Below are 19,938 nucleotides of genomic sequence, written 5' to 3' on the forward strand. Positions count from 1 at the left end.
GTTTGTAGCTGTCAGTCTGCTACAGAAATAAAATCTTAAGTGTGCAAGACAATCTCAAGTGTCAACACCTAAAACCTAAATCTAAAACTATATACACACATAGTCAATATAAATGAAAGAAAGTATGTTTTTTTCTTAAATACTTTTCAGACCATGTAGGTCTGGACTATTGTGACAAACCCACCCTGAGTTGTTTGATCTTGGCCTGAATGTCACACTCGGAGAAGTGTTCGATGTTGGTCAGCTGCAGGTCCATCTCTGTCAGCCACACCAAGATGCCATCTCTGGCTGTCTCAAACTCCTCTCTCTGACTTATAAAGTGCTGCACATTTGAAATAGAGATGCTGCTGTTAGAATGATCTACACTTGTACATGGTGCAAGTATAATGTATGTAGTATAAATTAAGCTTCATTAGTCATTGATTTAACAGAACACATGGATGCTACCATGATCTAACATAAAAGTGAGAAAAAAAATGTGAGAATGAAATTAGATTTGAATAAAAAAATCATGAATAATGCACGTACCTTAAGTCTGCGGAGGATGGATGCCACCCTCTTCTGCAGGTTGTCCCATCGCTGATTGGCATCGTGAGCCATCTCCCTCAGACGACAGGAAGAGTCAGTGCGGTTTTCTCTGGCCAGGCGCCGATACTGCTTATTGATTAACTCCAGCTGGGTTAGGCTCTCATGGACTTGCCTCTGGAAGGCCTACAGAAACATAACATTTTATTAATATGGTACTATATAGCAACAGCACCATCCTATTGGGTCAAGAAAAAAAATCATTTATCATGTGACCTGTCTCAGTTTAGGTTTTTAACAATTTACACAGCACACATTTGCAATACCTCAAATTTCTTAAGTTCCTCCTTGGCTACAGTGTACAGTACACCAGAGGAGTTGGGCAGAGCAGCAGTCTTTTCTGAAGTGGCCAGCCACTCCTCAAATCGTGCAAAGTCATCTAGGAATTTCTGCCATAAACGCCATGTCTCCTCAATCCTAACAGAGAGAAAATGTATGATATACAATAATAACAATGACCTGTTTTCCATCCATACTATCCACTCTTTTTGTTTTCATCAAACATCTGACATCTTACTTGAGTCTCCTCTCCATAGACAAGGCACAGATGCTCCTCCAGCGGCGATCAAGGCTACGAGTCGCCTGCTGGATGGAGTCGCACTCTGCATCGGTGGCGCAGGCGTCACAGTCGTGCAGAAGCACCTCACACAGATTCAGTACGGACGCCACTCCAGTACTGTGCTTCTCGATGTCCCGCTGAAGCTCCTGAATGGTGAGAAAAAAGAAAGCGAGAGTGAGTATGAGTGTTTGTAATAATAAGTGATGCACAGGGAAGGAAGGAGGGAGGGAGGGAGGGAGGGAGAGAGAGAAAGAGGTAAATTATAACGTAATATAAAACGACTTTTGATTAGCTGATTTAATGAAAAAGAGTTTCCACTACTGACTAATAGCTGTAATAATTTGACATTAAAGAACCACAAAATATACTAATTCACAAAACAGCTCTTGATTTAGTTGTCACATTAAATAAGTGCTTCACAATTTGAGGAAAAAGAAGGAAACTTAGATCCATGTAAAGAGTAGAATTCAATACCTCCTTGCAACAACAACTCCTGAAAGTGATCAGTGCTAGTTTAAGGTTGCATGTTAATAGCAGAATAGAATTGATACAATACTATAGAATTTAACTTATAGTATTGTACATATGTTATGCACTGTACTGTGCTTTTTGTTACCTGCTGCAGATCAAGCTTCCTCTGAATCTCCTGGAAGTCACAGGAGTCGTAGGCGATGGGTTTGGACAGCTCGGTCTCGATATGGGCCAGCCAGGATCGAAGGCTGCTCATATTCTTATCCAGCTGCTGCACAGCCACCAGCGTTTCTCTCAGCTTCTTCACTCTATTTCCATAATCCATTCAACTTTGTCAGTACAATCTAATGCAATACATTCCAGAGTGTTGAAAAACAGTGAAGAAATATTGCTTTGTGTCCTTCTCTGCATGTACTGGGACAAATTACAGGCCCTTTTAAGCTACTTAGGTGTGAGTGTGGGTCTTTTCACCTGGCTCCGATAAGATCCACGAGGTGTTGCCAGCGGTCACTGACTTTGTTGAGTTTTTGACCGATTTCAGCCGCTTTGCTCTTGTGACTGGCTCTAGTCAGGCGCTGTCCCAGCTGGTGCAGCTGCAGCTTGTTCTCATCAGCCACAGTGATCTCCTCCTGGTAGTCCTAAAACACAATGCAACCCAACCAGAGTGTAAAGGCAAATTAAAAAATATTTAAAGAAAACGCAGATATCAACATGGTGATATTTAATTTCCATTGTTATTTCTTTTTATTGGGTCTTGTTGTTTTTATTATTCTCTTGTGAAGCACTTTTGTGACTTTATCTGTAAAATGTGCTATGTTAAATAAACGTATTATTATAAGTAGCTTGGCCATATCAGCATTTTTGAAAACAACGAACACTATATTTCTGTTTACCTTGCGGAGCTTCTCGATCATCTCCTCAATGCTGATGTCTCCATTTTGGGAGACCTTGCTTTCCATGTTGGTGAGCCACTCGCAGATCTCCTTGTACTTTTCGTTGAATACAGTCCACTCATTCAGCTTCTCACTGACCTGCTGCCTGCGCAGTGACAGCTGCAGAGGCACAGCAATGTATATTCAGTTAAGTGCATTTCTGTGCAAAGTGCATAAGAACAATCAATCAATGCATGTTAAATTCTAACAAAAGTGCATTTGTGTCAAAAAAGGCTCAAACGGAAGTAGCGTTAGAGATCACTGCACCATGACTGATTCATTTGCATCGAGGAGCAGAGTGTGTGCTTCTGTGTGTTTCCTGTGGGTGTATTTTACCTACTCTACACAGGATGCAACTCTGGAAACCTCAGAACAACTCTGAACCTTGAGGTTTAACTTTGCACGCCAAAGCAACTGCTCTACACAGGAAAGTTCCTTTTCAAAAAATGTAAAATTAAAAGTGAAATGCCATTTTCAGTTTTTCACATTTAAATAATGTCTTTTCTTATCTTCTTGTTATACTATGAATTGAACGTCTGTGTGTGAACATTCTCTATCAATACGATTCAGTTGCATTTCTAAAACCAATTAGACATATACATATTTTGTCTTTTATGCCTATGATAGTAAGCTGTGTTCGATGTTGGCTAACTGACACCATCAAAACCAAAGTATAACAGTTTTATGATTGTGTTTGACACTAGCACCATCGTTTGGCATCTCAAGGAACTGCAGAGATAAGACCAGTGTATCACATAGTGACACCTACAAGTGGTTAATACTCTGTGATACAGGGTGTAGCTATGATGTTATTGTCTATAGTTTTATTCAAATAATGCTCCAGTAGCTGATATTCATAAAATCATCTACGCACAGGTACTGTGTGGTGCACTGTACCTGGTGGCAGATTTCGTCCCATTGTCGATGCAGCAGCTCAATTCGCTCCTGCAGGACAGACAGGTCCTCAGCACTGATGTAGCAAGACAGGGACTCCCGCAGTACAGTCAGATGGGCCAGATCCCCAGTCCAGCCATCAAATGTGTTCTCCAGGTCCTGGTTTTGAAACAAAAGTAATATTATTAAAACATTCAACATTCAATTTAATGTATTTCAAAGGCAACTCAACGGATGAGGCAACTCATTTAAAGAACTCTACACAGATTGTACACTTTTTAGGTCAAGGTCCCCAAAGCGAAGTTGAATTCCAGCCTTGAGTTAATGGTATGTAGTTTTGTTTTGTGAGTTTTGTAAATGCTTCGAGGTTATTACCTTGCAGCGCATCTGCTCAGCCTGCAGATCCTCTTGGTGATCAGGAAGAGGCTGAGAGAGCTGCCGTTTGAAGGCTCGAAGTTTTTCCAGTGATCCACCAATACCTCTCTCACACCTCTCCCAATCCTGCACGTGACACAAACAATGGTTGCAACTGCATCAATACTATATAACTTAGAGTTGGTACAGCAAAATAATAATAATTTTTTCATTAATTTCTCTATTAGGACTGGTTTGGTACAAACTGGCTGGTTGTGCCTCTTGGTGTTTTTTTTTTAAACAACGAAGGAAAAGCATACAAACTTATATTTATAATATCCTTTCAATGTCCCCTGAGGTACCCTGTACTCCACACGCTGCTGGCAATTTGTCTGGTTTACCTTTAATAAGGTGGCAAGCTCTTTCTTCTGTTCATCCAGGCAGGTGCTTGCATGTTTCCATCGCTCCTGAATATCAGTAAGCTCTGCCTGCAGGGCCACCTCCGCCCGGCTATCAGCCGACAGGAGCAGTTGTTTGCCAGCCTCCACTGTTAGGATGTAGCTGCCCTGCTGACGCTGAAGCACCTTTTCCCTCAGCTGAACCAGAAAAGCACAGTCACACAGACCTGTCAATCTCCTGCCCAAACAACATTTCTAAATAGTTCTTATTGTTTCCTCTTTTGGAGTATCATATACTGTAGTTGGGGCTTATCACATCAAGAAAAATGAGACACTATTGATTTTTTAATGGCACCCAATCTGCCTCAGTCCCTGCTGTAGCTGTAGCTCAGTGTTTTCCGAGTAGGTTTATTCTCTCTTCATTGATCAAGATTTAGCTCTTTTGCCAGGATCCACCATAATACTTCTTAGTCACCCTGACAAAGATATATTTCTATTTTGAAGAGATTAGTGGTGGACTAAACACAAAATGTATGTCTTTCTGTCCAGCACCATCTAGATAAATCTGAGAGGTGTACTCTGTAAACTTTTACATTATGTACCTGGACAGCATCCAGCATTGAGCGGGCTTGTTGCAGAGGCACTGTAGTCCCTGCCTGAAGGGCTTCTGCAGGATGGGAGACCTCCACCAGCCATTTGCGCAGCTTCTCCACCATTTCTCTGTAGCGCTGCCACTGGCGGATCAGACCGTCAATGATCCCCCGCCTCTGTTGAGCACGCCGCACTACGCCCTGCCACTGGTTACTCAGGAGAGCCAACTTCAGGTTGAATTCATCTCTGCAGGAGAGGGAAGTAATAGGATTGTCAAAGGAAGACTTGTAACAGTTTTGTTTGTGGTAAACAAAAAGCATTCAATGTATTAAGTCTTGCAATCTTCTATTCCGAGTAATATAGTATAAAATATGAAACTAACAGATGATTTTGTGCTCTTTACCTGTCATCCACCTGACCCTGCTCTAACATCCTCTGTCCATCACTGATAATAGAGTGGAGGATCTGCTGCCGACTGAACATCTCAGTTTGGAATAACTGGAAGGCAACATATTGAAGATTAATGATGAATAAATAAATAAAATAGCTGGTTCAGGGTCCTTTACTTTAAAGGGATTCTTACCTCGTGAGCTTTTTGCTGCTCCATCAAACTCTGGTAGTTCCCAGAAATTTCCACCGTCAGATTCTCTTCCGTTTGGACCAGGAACTCCATCCAGGTTTCACACTTCTCCAGGAAGGTCTGCTGCTGCAGTAGGAAGGACTGGAGTTTGCTGCAAAGAGCAAACAAAATACATCATTTTGATGTCCACCAATTCCATCATCTCAGTCACGTAGAACATTGGCCTTTACTGAACATCATTGGGGTTGTGAGGTTATTTACGCCAGTCCTTCAATTAAATGAATCTCATCAGTTTTAACTTCTGTAGAGTGTCAAGAAACTGTGCTGGGATGGTCACATGTATTTATTTTCAGAATGGATATACAGCATTTTAACCAACTTTGGGAAAGCCTTGCACATTTTTTATTTTTATATTTACCAGATCTATTATGTGTTATACCTGAATCTCTCTGTGGCCTGTGCTGAGGTTGTGGACCAGCTCCTGTTGAGATTCTGCATGCGCTTGATCTCTGAATCGTTGAGAGGGAGCCGGTAACCAAGCTCATTGAGACGCTCCAGTTCAGGAGCCATACTGCTGAATTTCAGCATGAGCCTCTGTAGAGGACAAGAGAGAAATGTTACATTTCTTAATTACAGGTTAATCAGTTGATTATTTCAACTAATGGACAAAAGGAAAAAAACAACAACCTTGAGCTCCTGCATGCGGTCTAGGAGGACTGTCGGGTCAGTGGAGCCGTTGGGATCATGCACCTTCAGAGCCTCCTCAGCTTCAATTATCCAGCACCCCAGCGAATCCAGCTGATCGTTAAATGTTTCATAGTCTTGAACTCCAGTCTGGTGCGGAAGAGAAATGTCAGCAGCCCATAAGTGTAAAATTCAGGATTCTGACTGGCTACTTAATTGAACTGGGAGTCAAAACTATTTGTTGTAAATCCTTTTCTGTACCTGCAGTGTGGTGAGCTGTCTGGTAAGAGCCTGTTCCACAGCAGCCAGCCGTTGGCTGAGAGAGAGGTGATCTGACTGGATGGCAGAGGCTGCTGATGTGTCCACCTGCTGTTTCAGCTGATCTCCCAGTTGTTGGAGAACCTGCAGGGAGGCCTGCACTGGAGCTTGGGACCGGAGCACCTCCTGAGACAAAGCACACATGCAATTTAGAGTAGAGTAGTAGTAGAGTAGAGTATCTTTTCATTCAAAAACAAAATAAAATCCTACATGTAAAAAAGTATATGCATCAATTGTTAGGCACACAGGGAACTTTTCAACATGATTTAAACTTTCACTTGAGGAAAATAAACAAAAATCTGCTAAATGCTTGAAAGCAATCATGTTGCAGCAACAAAGAAACATAATTTCACTACATGTGGCATACTGGCTTTCTTAATAAGGCCTTAAAACAAAGTATAAACATAATACTGAACAGGTGTTTAGATATAAAATAAGTCAACAGCTGTGGCCTCACTCACGCTGCATTCTTGGATCCAGTCGGACACTTCCTCGTCAGCGATGTCCTTGCTGCAAGCGAGCTTGAGGAGCTGGTCTGCCTTTTCCTCCTGCAGCTGGATGCTGCTGAAGCTCTGCTCATAAAGCTCCTTGTAGCGCTGCCACAGCTGAAGCAGGGCTTTGCTGCTTCTCAGACGCTCTGCAATCTCCTCCAGTAAGCTAGTCCATCTGGGTGCAAATATGACATGGATAAATGTAAGGGATAATAAAAACAATACAAAATTGGCTTATTTGTCAAATTAGCCTTGACAGCTAAAATGCCTATGGTTTTACTTTTTTCTTTTTTAAGATCACCTTGCATTGACATCCTTAAGGGCGTTGTTCAGAGAATCTGACACTGAAGGGTGACACTCCCTCAGCAGTTGGTGGGTCACAGCACCAAACTTTCTCAGACTGCTCTCCTGTTTCTCCAGTTCCTCTCGCAAATCCTTAAAAGATGACAACACAGTGCTTAATTCAACAGCAATGATAAATTGTGTGTAAGACCAAATTTAGAAACATTCCCCTAATGAAAAATATAGTAAACGTCATCTTCATCACAACAAGATTTTAGAAACACATACTAATGCAATCAATGTAAACAAATGTCTCTAGATGACCACAGGCCAGCTGACAGGGATAATAAATCAAACACCTCTTCATCCTAACATACCTGCAGACTTTGCACCTGCAGCTGAACAGCCTCCAGGGAGCCCGTGAGGAGGCGGAAACGAGATACAGAGTACCTTCCTTCCATCAAGTAGCCATTGATCTCTTCTGAAGCCCGCTTGTATAGACTCCACTGATCCAGCACTGACTTAAGGCTGATTTTTAGTTGTCCTATCTGTTAAAGATGTAATGAAAAGCACACAGTGAGTGACAATGAGTAAATTGTTAAGAGCAGGCCAGAACAGAACAAGAAAGAGCAGAGTTGCACAGATAGATTGGTGTAACCGATGTACCACAAAAAACAGAGTGGAAAGAGAACAGGGGAGCTTACCAAGTGGTCCAGGTTGGCCCAGGTGTGATTGACACCCTGGAGTGTCTCCATGACGATAGCACAGGCCTCATCGGTCTTGTTCTGGACGAGGGCACAGCCCTGCTCCTCCACCCTCTCCAGTTCTTTCTCTTTTTCCTTCACCAACTCTTCCATTTCCTAAAAGTTAATAGTTTTCACATGATAAAAAACATGGACTAAAAAGGGTGTGATCGTAATAACAACAGCATGTACGGGTATAACATGTCTTGATAAATCAGTGTTTATAGCTGCATACCTGGCAGTCTTTGAGAGCATTCTGCACAGATGTTAAATCCTCTATCCGGTGTTTCCTCTTTAACCTTTCTTCCTGAGTTCCCATCCAGGACTTCAGGGACTGAACACTGCTCTCATACTCCAACCACATATCCAAAAGGCTCTCAAGGAACTGGATCTGCAAGAATTTCATACAAATGAAATTGTAACATCCTCATTTTGCACTAATAAATGACAATGGCTGTTTTTCTGAATTTCTATATGGGGATGAATAAAGTATTCTATATATCTAGTCTTGTATTATCCAGTATCAGTGCCTATGGCCTCACCCTCTCATTGATGCGGCCTTGTAGGATCTGCCAGCGTCGGTTCATTGCTCCCAGTCGCTCAGCAAAGTCAGTCTTATCACTGCGCTTGCTCTCCACGTCCTGACCACTGATCTGCAGCACTGACTGGTTGACAAAGTCCACAGTCAGCTGCTTACAGCTTAGATCTACTCTGAAGCCCTGAGTTGGAGGAAACAACAGTAGATTCACAATTAAAATTGCATTACATCATCCTTATTAATCAGGTTAGTCAGTGTACGTACAAGAAATACTCAAAGATGCAACAGAGAACATGTTTAAACAAATCTAAATTTTGGATGTACACATATGGTTTTATATAATTTGATTTGTAGCTGAAAAAAATATGAATATGTTTGAAAACCCTAAAATTTTTTCACATTAAACATTTTGTAAACAAAGTAAAAAGTGCTGTGAATCTATGAATCTGTATGAAGTCCACTACCTTGTATTTTTGCAAGTAGTCCTGAATCACATTTGACCCCACTGCACTCTTGAGGTTTTCTTCATTCTCCTCAATGACATTCTCCATCAATGATATCCAGTTAAACAGCTCAGATATGGCATGACGGGAGGCCAACTTCTCCATTTGGATCTGAGAAAAAAAAAAAAGAAACCCATTGGACCAGAATATTAGACATCCAGGAAGACAAAAACCCACATGCTGCCAGTTTGAGGGCAAACTTGTGTGAAAACGTCTGTATATGAGTGAAGCAGCAGAAAGGGTAATCCTATTTGAGCAGCCTTTGAGCAGCTAAGCCTGTTCAGTCTGGCTGACTGTGACCATACCTGATGCAGCTTCTCCTGGACCACTGGGATGCGTGTGAGCAGCTCAGTCCATTGAGTGTCAATGCGTGCCAGGTCAGACCGCAGCACCACTGTGTCCACTTTCTTCAGACGCAGCAGCTGGTTGCCCTCGGTTACCACGGAGCTCTTCAGGCTGGACTTGCCTTCAACTTCCTTTGAAAACTCCTGAGACAGACGGTGACAGCAATCAACAGCTAGTATGCAATCAAAGGTATATTTTATGGTGATATTATACACTGAGCTTTTTGCAGATGACACAGCAAGATTGTTACTACTACTATATCCAAGTACTACTACCAATATATACTGTATATATATATATATATATATATATATATATATATATATATATATATATATGTGTGTGTGTGTGTGTGTGTGTGTGTGTGTGTGTGGCTCTATATGTAGTATGGTGGCTCAGTTGTAAGCACCATTGACTTAAAGCAACAAGGACCTGTATAAATCTGTATACATATTTACTAGTTGTAGCACTGTTCCTTGAGAAGAGCCTGAATCTCTGGATCAATACAGGTACAAAATGCAAAAGAAAACTAATAAAAACGGTGGCCTTACAAGAAAAGCAGAGAGATGGTCTCTGACAGTTTCCAGCTCCTGTGGGACTAACACCGCCTGCGTATTCCAAAACTCCAGACGCTCCAGAGCAGACTGCAGCCATTCGCTAAGCTCTGCACACTCCCTCTGATACCTAGAGGAAAACCACAATTTAATCATAGAACAAAGTGATTTCTGATACAGAGTTCAGAAATCACTTGTACAGTATATCTGCTTAAGACTAAAAATGTTGTTTTGTGCACTCAGATCTGTGAATTTAATAATTATTGCTAAGCTGCCCAACTTACAGACCCTTCTAAAGATAATGTTTTTCAGGGTCTCTATGGGATATCATTTGTATTTGATGCCTAAACGATTCTGTTTCTGACCTGGTCCAGTGTTTGAGGATGGCCTCCAGGCGCTGTAGTTCTTTGTTGACCTTGCTGGTGTTGTTGAGCCAGTGTTCCCCCAGCAGAGCGAGTTGGTTCTCCAGTGCGGGACAGCACACTGACAGCAAGAGATGTTTGCCCTCATCCAGGACCTGGTATAGCTTGTGCTGGTACTCTGTCAGTCTGCCCTTTAGACCCTTTACAGAGAATGGAAAGGGGCAGGTAGAAAAAACAAAATCTTTAAAAAGTGACATTGTAGCAGGAGCAACACCAGCTGGGAAGAGTTGGGTGAAGAAACAGAGAGTAAGAGTGAGTGAGTAAATTAAATAAAAGTAAAGCACATCTTCCCAGAGTAAAACAAATCTATACCAAGAAGCTCAGAGAGGAAAATAAATGCATATCATGTGTGCTGCCTTCTTACATTTCCTTTGGTCCTCCGCGGCATTATGCCATATTCTAAAATTTGCATTGATGTCACTTTTTACCTGATACAAGGAAATCCTGTCCATTAGCCTTTCTTCAGTCTCTTCCACTAGGCCAACGGTCGGGATGTTTCCTTCAACTGCCTCCAATTGGCGGTTGAGACTTTGGTAATCCTGCATCAAGCGGCACCAAGTCTAAAAAAAAAGAAATACATAGAATATTTCAAATTGAAAAAGCTAAGTAAACCTTAGATGAAGACCACTATAACACTTTAGCTACTGCTGTGCTCTCCTATTATGGAGGAAAAAAAGAAAGGCTTTCCAATAAATTCTCTGTAAACTAAGCTTTTTCAGCTTTAGTTTTCAGGCAGAGGTAACTTGAGAAGTTTTTCCGCAATTTATAAATATCTATTCCTTTTCAGTTAGAAACATATATTGACAACACAGTTAAGTAGCATTTAAAAAACCTTTTGGAACAACAAAAAATGTTCACATCTTGTCTGGGCCAGAAAAATAAGCATTTCAAATAATGACATAGTCAGATTTCCTTTCGTTATGTCAGTATGCTTTCAAAAGAAAAATAATGGTTAACACACATAGTATTTTATCTCTCACCTCCAGGATACACTCCAGCTCAACTCCTTTACTGTGTGCCTCTTTGAGGACGCTCTGAGCCTCAGCCAGTGTCTCCTCCAGGGCCTGACTCTCTTTGGGAAGCATCAGAACACTGATTTTTCTGAAGTATGTTTCTGTTAGAATCATATGGGACTCCAGACCCTGGAAGAACTCCTAGAAAAACACAATCAGACACAGATAAACACACCAGTTCTTTTTCTCTCAGCAGCGTGTCTGCAGCATTGGCTGTGGCTGTGCTCAATGTTTGATTATAAATATTACTTAAGCCTTTCTAATTTAACACAGCTCCAAGATGACCAAACCTTATGTTTGTCCAGGTGATTCTGGACTTCCTCGACAGAGCTGACAACAATCCTTTGATCAGCAGCCATCTTGTCTTTAGCTGTGTCTACCAGGTCCGTCAGATCCTGCAGAGCACGTTCGTACTGCTCCTTTAGAGCCATGCTCTGGTTCAGCCCACTGCGCCGGGAACCCACCGTCATCACCAGCTCCTCATAGGAATCCTGAAAACACACACAAAGAACATAAATAGGTAAAACCTATACTGGGCAGCTTTTACTGCATGGTTTTCAGTGATGTACATTACCTGGAGTTTTAGTATTTTGTTTGCTGATATCTGATCCGCCTGTAGTGTTGCTCCTCTGGTTTTGAGCTCTGTAATCCTCTGTTCAAAGTCTTTCAGGCTCTGCTCTGCACAGGCAATAACCTAAGAGACATGACATTCACAATCATTTTTTGGTCTCTTTAAGTTGAGAGAAAAGCAGGGTGTGTGTGTGTGTGCATGCATGCATGTGATGCTAAAGCTTTCATTACCTCTAGTTGTTTTGAGGCTGGTCTATCCATGGCTCCAGCTAAGGCCTGTAGGATCTGGCACTTGGTCTCAATTAAAGCCGTTTGGAGAAGCTGCAACTCAGTCTTTCAAGACAATTTGTAGAACATTTATCAGAATCAACATTTCCTGAACAGTTATTAGTTCTGCAAATGTTTTGGTTTTATAGTGGGCATTCTTCAAGAAAAAATAAAACATTCTTGAAAAGCAACAAATGCAAAATATTAGGCAAACCTGGTGGGCTGTGAGCTCATGTGCTCTGGTCCTCATGTGGTCACAGCGTGTCCCCAGAGCACAACCCAGAGCTCCTAATCTCTCTTTCAGGCAGTCAAGGTTGTCCTCAAGCAGCGATTGGTCCTCTTGTCTCAACACTGAAGACCCAGCTAACAGAGCCTGGCTGAGCTTTACCTCCTCTGTGACATGCCTCACATCGTTCTCTAAGGTCTGCAGGAAAGATCAGAAACAATTCAGGAAGATTTAAAAAATACTCAACTGCAAAATGACAAAGATTATGAAGATTATATCCATAGAGCAGAGCTTTTCAAACATCAGCCACATACTGTATCAGTAATCAACTTCCTACAGAGATCTAATTTATTGTCAACTGAACTTTAGGGAACGTTCATGGATATTAACAGGCTAATATGATTTGCTATAAAAACCTTCTGCAAAAATGATAGAAGCTGCACAAATACGCCTGAATGTACCTCCTGCTTTTGTAGCTGGGTCTCTGCGTTTTCAGCCAGCAGCACTGAGCCTGAGAAGACGTTGTTCTCCACACCATCCAGCCAAGAGGAGGTGGATGACACAGCTGTGTAGAGCTGCTGTTCCATCTGCTTTTTTGCTTCAACCATTTACCTAAAAAAAAAAAATTTTATTTACAATTAATGTTCATACAATGGCATTATAATGTACAAGAATGTTATAGAAATACCTGAGTGGTCATGTCCTCGATTGTTTGTCTGAAGCTATCGTACAGATTATTCAGGGAGGATTTGTCAGCTTGTGTTTCTCCTTTAAACAGTGTTCCAGCTGTGGTCACACGAGAAGCTCTGGAGTATACCTGCAGAAAAACAACGGAACGGGTCAATGGACTTTACTTCCACTGCTGCTTAATACTAACAATAACAACACAACAAGGTTTGTACCGGCTGTTTGTGGTCCTGCTCCAGGGTTTTCTGCAGGAGCTGCAGCTTAGTTTTGAGCTCTAGTCTGAGGCTCTCCCATTTCTGCCTCATCTGCTCTCGAGCAGCCTGAGATTCCCTCTCAACCAAAGTTGCTGGTGAAAATGGCTCTGTTGTACTGCACGGTGACGGAAACATGAATTAATAAATGCTCAATTTATAATCTGCTACAGGAAATCATTACAAAATGTTAACTTAACATTTTACTAATTGATTTGGTATAATGGTTTGTATAATACCTGGCACTGCTGGGCGAGGCCTGCTGGATAAGGATCTCCTCTCCTCTGCTCGCCACTGACTGAAGCAACTTTTTCTGTTCAGCGAGCTGCTCCTCCAGTTCCTAAAAAGCAAACCATCTACTGTAATTGGAGTTTGTATGATATAATTAATTTGCTTCTGACACACTGTGTGGTGTTACAATGATGTCAAAGTATTTGTATTGTATTTTATAAAGATGGGATTATTATTGTATTCTTCACCAGAATAATGGTAACAATATATCGTTTCAATGCAAGCGTGCTGTATGATAGTGGCCATAAGTTAAAAAACAATCATCAACAAATCATTTGAGAAAGGAGATTTCAATTTTAGTACGAGTAGCCTGGGGCTGCCTTTTTTTGCTATGAAGACTGAGCACTATAATAAGGAAACAAAAAAAATATGTGAAAATGTACCCTCTGTCTCTGCAGACTGTCCTGGTGTTGCTGGGAACGTGTGGTCCGGGCCTGGGCCAGCCAGTCCTGCACACTGGGACTTTGAGAGAGGCTGGAGTCTGATTCACTGTCCTCTTGTTCCTGCAGTGAGTCCTAAAATAAAAATAAAATATTTAGGAAACACACATCAGCAAGGAAGAAGCAGGACTATCAAATGCAGTAACTAAATTCTGATTCACAAGTTTTGCAAATTCATCATAGAAATACTGAAACAAAGAGGCGTCACAGAAGAGATATTAAGGACAAACATTTAATATTCCCTTAGCTGGTTTGTCATTTTCTGTTTTGCTTGTTATGCTAACAAATGGACTTGACACTTACGTAGGTCAGCCTATTGTATTATGATGCTCTAATAAAGATGGTGGTTCAAGTCAGAGTATAAACATGTTCTTTATTGTGCATTTAGACAGAAAATGTCACACTGTGATGTTGGAAAATGTTTTAATCAACATCGTGAGCAAGGTACCCACAGTAAGGACTGAGCCTAATGTGGTATTGTGAAAGTTCAGCATCACATGGCAACATTGAAAGCATGAAGCCACCTCACCTCGATGTTGATCCGCCTGTCCTGAAGCATGCTCTGCAGCTCCAATAGGCTGCCCTTCAACATGCGTATCTTCCCGGCCAACTGCTCGGCTTCCTCTCTGGTCTCTGTGCGGCCCTCCAGCAGCAGGCTCTCACTGTGCATGGACAGCTCTGACAGGGCCAGCACCTTCTCTTCAATCTCCAGCAGCATGTTCTGCAGTAGCAGGATGAGAGAAGCCAGCTCAAACATGGTCTCACGTCTCACCACCTACAGCAGCCCAACAGATGCTGCAGACAAACAGGGGGCCAGGGTCTGGCTGAACCCCCTACACCACAAGCTTTCCCCAGGTACAGGACAAGGAGAGCTCTTCCTCTGCTCTCATCCTTGGCCCACCTCTCCAGCCTCGCCTCCTGTGCAACATATTACCACTAATCCTTCACGGTCCATGCTCTACAGGATACATGGTCACGCACAAATTCAAAAGTAACTCTCGTGTGCAGAACGCCTAAGTCCAGACAAGCTAACGATGCCAATCAATGAATGCTGTTCCAAAGTTTGAAGATACATTTGTTTTTAAACACCATTGCCACTACTCTGCTATCGATAGCTCCAAACGGTCTCAAAGGCAGAGAGTAACTCTACATACTGCCTTGCCCTCCCCGTTCCCTAGGATTCACCTACTTGGATATTCTAGCAGCTTTATCACCAACACCAATCACGGCAGCAGGATCTATTAATCGTCTGAAAGCCACAACCCCTAAGTATTCCGCCCTATGCAGCTAACAGACTCTTGTCAAACAGAGACATCTGCATAATCTTCTTAAGACTAGTTCTACATGCTTAGGAGCCTAGCCATCTGAATGCCCCTTTAAACACCTCTAATGCTCTTGTTTACCCACTGAAAGGTTCCTGCCCCCCTGGGATGATACGGCAAAGAAAATATTGAAGTATAAGACAGATCTAAATAATCCACAGGCACATTTGCATGTGCTGACCAGAGACAACACCTACAAAACAGTACTCCAGTACACCGTACTGCCATTCCCAGCAATTTGCTATGACATATTAACAACCTCATATGCATATTCATAAATTCATTCATATAATAATTCCAGTTAACATGTATGCATCCATTGCTCTGAATGAACAGCAGGGGGAGCTCTTACCTGACATTCAGCAAGCTGATCCTCCATATCCGTGTCCTCTAGAGGTCTAGGTTCAAGGATGAAGGTTACAGCACTGCGCATTCTGGTCAACCACAGGTCCAGTTCATCTGCCTGGGTGTGATAGAGCTGTATGGCCTCTTCCTGCTGTTGACCCTCCAGACGGTCACTAATGCGCTCCTGGGGCAGAGCACATCACATTTTACTCATTACATCAATCTATTATTTTAGGAATATAGAAATGAAATTGAATTTATCGATTAAGCACAACTATTAGCTACTATTAGTAGTAAAATACTTTCACAATCTTCACAAACAGTACCTCCAATAGCTGCTGTTTCCCTGAGGCCTTCATGTGGATGGTGGCCATCCTCTCAGCTAACACAGCGAGGGAGGAGTGCATGGCCAGCTGGTCAGCCATGTCTGAGTCCACAGCATCAGAGGCCAGATCCTCTGTGAAGCTTGCCTGCAGCCTGTCAATTTCCTCCTGCACACTCTGAATCTCTTCTTTTAGACCCTGGAGTGAGCAACATTGTTATAGGTGTTGCATGCTGTATATTGACTGACTTTATTTTCATTTCTATGTTTGTTAAAAGGGAAGTATTATCTTTTTGATGTTCGTAGATGCTGTGACTGTTACCATATAATAAAAATCACAAATTCGAAATTTGGATATAGGAGCAGTAATTCCCTTTTCAATCCATTTAGTGGAACAGCAATGTGATGTTGAGACAAAAATGATTTACTATAAACTGTGATATTATAAATGCAAAACAAGGTGACAAGAGTGGCTCAAAATGTGTTTTCTACAGACATGCATCATTAGCAAAATATAATTTTTTATGTTTGACATAGTTCGAAAAGTATACTTTGCATCATGAGTTCCTACATTACTTAAGAAGTCTGACAACTCCCTACCCTGTCAATGTGAAAGCTCTCTTTCCATCAAAACTTTTCTAAACCTTTATTGTACTGTAGCAACTCACCTCCTGTGCCTTAATGTGGTTATCTGGGCTTTTATCTGCCTCCAGAGGCTCACTTAGTTTGGCCTCCAGAGCCTCCATTTTAGAGGAGATTGACTGGAGTGAACCTTGGTAATACTGTTGCTTTTCCAGAGCTTCATAAAGAGACCTCTGCTTCTCGCTGATCTATTGGAAGACCGATTAAAACAATGTAAAAGTGCTAATCCTGAAAACATGATAACAATCATTTTGAACCAACAAACTACCAAGCTGACGTGTTGTATTATTTACATACCACATTCTTTAATGTCTCCCATGAGCGCTGCAAGTCATCTAAGTTGGCCACAGACTCAAACGTCGGGTCATATAATTCTTGGATTGGAGCTCTTGTGAGAGTTCCTCTTCCCATCTAAAAACACATTCAAACAGTGCCATTAACAGTTAAGACAAATTAGTAATGAAACCCCTAATTCATTGTTAGGTGCAGGCAGAGAATAGTTATGGATTATTACTTCCCTTGGTTACATTTTTACTTCTTCATTTACTGCATTTATCAAGTGAGAGTGCTTAGTTGAATAAACAGGAGATATTAGAGAAAGATTATTTGAAAAAAAAAAGTATATGCAATTTTGCTGATAGACCAGAATGACTGATAAAAAAAAAGCTATAAAGAGAAAAAGGGAAGGCAGATACCTTGGTTATAGCGGCTTCAGTGTAAGTGATGGGAGAAGGAGAGCGACAGACAGGAGGAGAAGAAACCTCACTGTTAGTGCCCTCCTCCCCAGACTCCTCAGTTACAGGAGACAGGAGGGTGTGACAGCGACCAGCCATCATCTGACACGCCATGCAAGAAACATTAACAGAAGAGCAGACATGCAAGGTGGATTGGGAAAGATTAATCATATGCAATGTGTTTTTTTGATAAAAGTGGCACAATGCACTTTTCAAAAACACATATCAGTCAAATGAAATCAATAAAACCCTTTAGAAACAGCAGAATTCGTTTTTTTAGTAGTAGACAATGCCATCACCAACAATGCAAATAGATTTGTCAAGCACCACTATGTTATGTGGTTTATTATGTTCTCTAACCATGACGGCTTGTGCTGAAGATTTTTTGGATTTCTCCCCATCCTCCTCAGGCAGTCCCTCCACATCACTCACTGTCAGCAGCATGGTGGCATGCTTGGCCTTCACTGCCAGCATCTTGCATTTTGAGTTTAGTGAGGCGATCTGCTCTTGGTAACCTTTGATCTTCTGGGCAAGCTCCTATTCAAAAATACAAAATGTGCAACTTATTATAGGGCTATGAGGAAATTTCAACTATAACACCACAGTACGCAGTTAATTAGTTGAATAAATAAAGATGTTGCAGCACAGCTGATCGGCATTTAGTACTGATGCTAGATTGCAAAAGATGCATCAAATTGATGTTAGGCATCAAATCGATGTCCCTTTCCGTCTTCAATTCACATGTTAAGTTTTTGTTTATGTGGGTTACCTACATTACATTACATGTCATTTAGCTGACGCGTTTATCCAAAGCGACTTACAATTGCTATGTATGTCAGAGGTTGCACGCCTCTAGAGCAACTAGGGGTTAAGTGTCTTGCTCAGGGACATATTGGTTGATGTATCGCAGTGGGATTCCCACACCAAAGGCATGTGTCATATCCACTGCGCCATCACCTACCTACAAATTTATAAAGACATGCAAGCATGTCATACTTTATTTGTTATGTCTGTATTACACTGATGACTTGTCCAGGGTTCCTTCCCTTCAATCCCATTCTTCCTGCTCAGGAAAGGTGGGTTAAGTGAGTGAATTCATGTATTGTACTTCATGGTGAAGGATCTGGGCCTGCAGCTCCTGGATGTTGTTTGTGGGGATCGGACGGTCCTGAATGACGCAGTGTGCTTCCTCTATCAGTCCCTGTAGGTCTCTCACTTCCTGTTCATATTGCTCGTACTGCACCACTGCTTCCTAGATAAAAAAAAAAAAATGAAATTGCTTTGGTAAGGTTAGATGAAAAGTAAAAACATCCAAAATGTTTTGGTTCTTTTGCAGAATTTAAAAAGAGTACACCTCTCAAAATATGCAGAGAACTATATGAATCTTTCAGGTCATGTGAAACCTTCTTAAATCATCAAGCTTGTTTACTTGGCAGCACTGTGACTTAAGTTGCTAGCCGTGCCGTTCTACAGACACTATGCATTGCATATTGTGCCAGAATGCAGGACAATATGACGTTACTACAATATGAAGTTACCGTGCTGCAGCAATAATGCCCCCTACTGTACCTGTAGGATGTTGCATTGCTGAATGGCCACGTGCTGCAACTGACTGGCTTCTTGCTGCAGACGCAGCGCTGTGCGACAAATGGCAAGGTTGGGCATCACCTCCTCTGGGACCCGCAGAGCACTCTGACACAGCTGCACTGCCTGCACCTGCTGCTTGAAGCTCTCCATATCTGCCAACAGACGCTGCAAAAACAGGGAAAGTTTACATTGTGTGAAACTGCTATAATGTGCAAAGTAAGCATCCGAGGTGCTTTCTGACAAATCACAGGCCACATCTTGGATTGTTTTAATGTGGTGTGGTTACCTGTCTCTGAGCCAGCTGTTCTTTGAGGCTCTGGCGTGCCAACTCTGGTGAGGTCAATGTAGCTTGGACCTGCTCCAAAGCAACATGTAGGGCCTTAACTTCATACTCCAGGGCTTCCATACTCTGAGGACATATCATACATGATTCAATTATAAAGTATACTAATCACAAGGTATGAGCTACAAGTATTAATACTTCTTGTCAAATATAATAAAATAGGAAGAGAAGGCAATTCATAAACGTTACAAGCAAGTGATAGATAAGAAATCTTGTTTTACCTTATCTGCATCTTCCAAGCTCTGCAGTCGTGTCTTGATGCATTGCTGAAGCTCCTCAGTGTGTCGACTAAGTTCACAAACCTGCTGGCTCATAGACTCGACCTGCAGCACCTCAGACAGAAGCTCCACTTTCTCTGCCATTGATTCCAGGTCTCCATGGAGCTCCCGAGACTCACGAAGGACAGCCTAAAGCACATGGCAACAAGGCAGTGAATAAAAGACACTTGTGGTATAGCCTCCTGTTGGAATTTCTGCAACCCTTTCATGACAAGTGTGCAAAGGTAAAAATCCTGACGTGTCTGTGTGTGAATAAGCATGAGTCAAGCTCAAACCATGTCCATCCTTTTATCTTTCCTTTTTTAAATAATGTAGAGAGCCCAATAACACTTTGTAAAAAAGCTAAAATGTCTGTCTGTTAAATATCACCATAGAA

General features: G+C 41.8%; 1 protein-coding gene across 1 annotated transcript in view; it reads right to left on the minus strand.

The window, feature by feature from the left end:
* Positions 1-19,938, minus strand: part of syne1b (spectrin repeat containing, nuclear envelope 1b) — an 85,052-nt gene that overhangs the window by 9,857 nt on the left and 55,257 nt on the right. The window contains exons 87-134 of the mRNA XM_039785417.1: positions 19,506-19,691; positions 19,228-19,350; positions 18,924-19,106; positions 18,463-18,606; positions 17,715-17,891; positions 17,316-17,456; positions 16,918-17,031; positions 16,647-16,808; positions 15,983-16,177; positions 15,664-15,840; positions 14,519-14,710; positions 13,933-14,064; positions 13,498-13,598; positions 13,223-13,376; positions 13,009-13,137; positions 12,782-12,907; positions 12,309-12,518; positions 12,059-12,160; positions 11,832-11,951; positions 11,548-11,748; positions 11,225-11,398; positions 10,673-10,804; positions 10,188-10,384; positions 9,820-9,952; positions 9,229-9,411; positions 8,885-9,034; positions 8,425-8,601; positions 8,118-8,273; positions 7,844-7,999; positions 7,517-7,687; positions 7,159-7,292; positions 6,828-7,032; positions 6,310-6,492; positions 6,052-6,198; positions 5,804-5,958; positions 5,368-5,515; positions 5,188-5,282; positions 4,796-5,030; positions 4,197-4,391; positions 3,817-3,942; positions 3,445-3,600; positions 2,509-2,667; positions 2,087-2,253; positions 1,761-1,923; positions 1,103-1,290; positions 852-1,002; positions 529-711; positions 185-322 (exon numbers count right to left, since the gene is read on the minus strand). Coding sequence (XP_039641351.1) covers positions 185-322; positions 529-711; positions 852-1,002; positions 1,103-1,290; positions 1,761-1,923; positions 2,087-2,253; positions 2,509-2,667; positions 3,445-3,600; positions 3,817-3,942; positions 4,197-4,391; positions 4,796-5,030; positions 5,188-5,282; positions 5,368-5,515; positions 5,804-5,958; positions 6,052-6,198; positions 6,310-6,492; positions 6,828-7,032; positions 7,159-7,292; positions 7,517-7,687; positions 7,844-7,999; positions 8,118-8,273; positions 8,425-8,601; positions 8,885-9,034; positions 9,229-9,411; positions 9,820-9,952; positions 10,188-10,384; positions 10,673-10,804; positions 11,225-11,398; positions 11,548-11,748; positions 11,832-11,951; positions 12,059-12,160; positions 12,309-12,518; positions 12,782-12,907; positions 13,009-13,137; positions 13,223-13,376; positions 13,498-13,598; positions 13,933-14,064; positions 14,519-14,710; positions 15,664-15,840; positions 15,983-16,177; positions 16,647-16,808; positions 16,918-17,031; positions 17,316-17,456; positions 17,715-17,891; positions 18,463-18,606; positions 18,924-19,106; positions 19,228-19,350; positions 19,506-19,691 — 7,626 coding nt within the window. The remainder of the gene's footprint in view (positions 1-184; positions 323-528; positions 712-851; positions 1,003-1,102; positions 1,291-1,760; positions 1,924-2,086; positions 2,254-2,508; positions 2,668-3,444; positions 3,601-3,816; positions 3,943-4,196; positions 4,392-4,795; positions 5,031-5,187; positions 5,283-5,367; positions 5,516-5,803; positions 5,959-6,051; positions 6,199-6,309; positions 6,493-6,827; positions 7,033-7,158; positions 7,293-7,516; positions 7,688-7,843; positions 8,000-8,117; positions 8,274-8,424; positions 8,602-8,884; positions 9,035-9,228; positions 9,412-9,819; positions 9,953-10,187; positions 10,385-10,672; positions 10,805-11,224; positions 11,399-11,547; positions 11,749-11,831; positions 11,952-12,058; positions 12,161-12,308; positions 12,519-12,781; positions 12,908-13,008; positions 13,138-13,222; positions 13,377-13,497; positions 13,599-13,932; positions 14,065-14,518; positions 14,711-15,663; positions 15,841-15,982; positions 16,178-16,646; positions 16,809-16,917; positions 17,032-17,315; positions 17,457-17,714; positions 17,892-18,462; positions 18,607-18,923; positions 19,107-19,227; positions 19,351-19,505; positions 19,692-19,938) is intronic.

This window comes from Perca fluviatilis, chromosome 20 (assembly GCF_010015445.1).
Source record: "Perca fluviatilis chromosome 20, GENO_Pfluv_1.0, whole genome shotgun sequence".
NCBI lineage: Eukaryota > Metazoa > Chordata > Actinopteri > Perciformes > Percidae > Perca > Perca fluviatilis.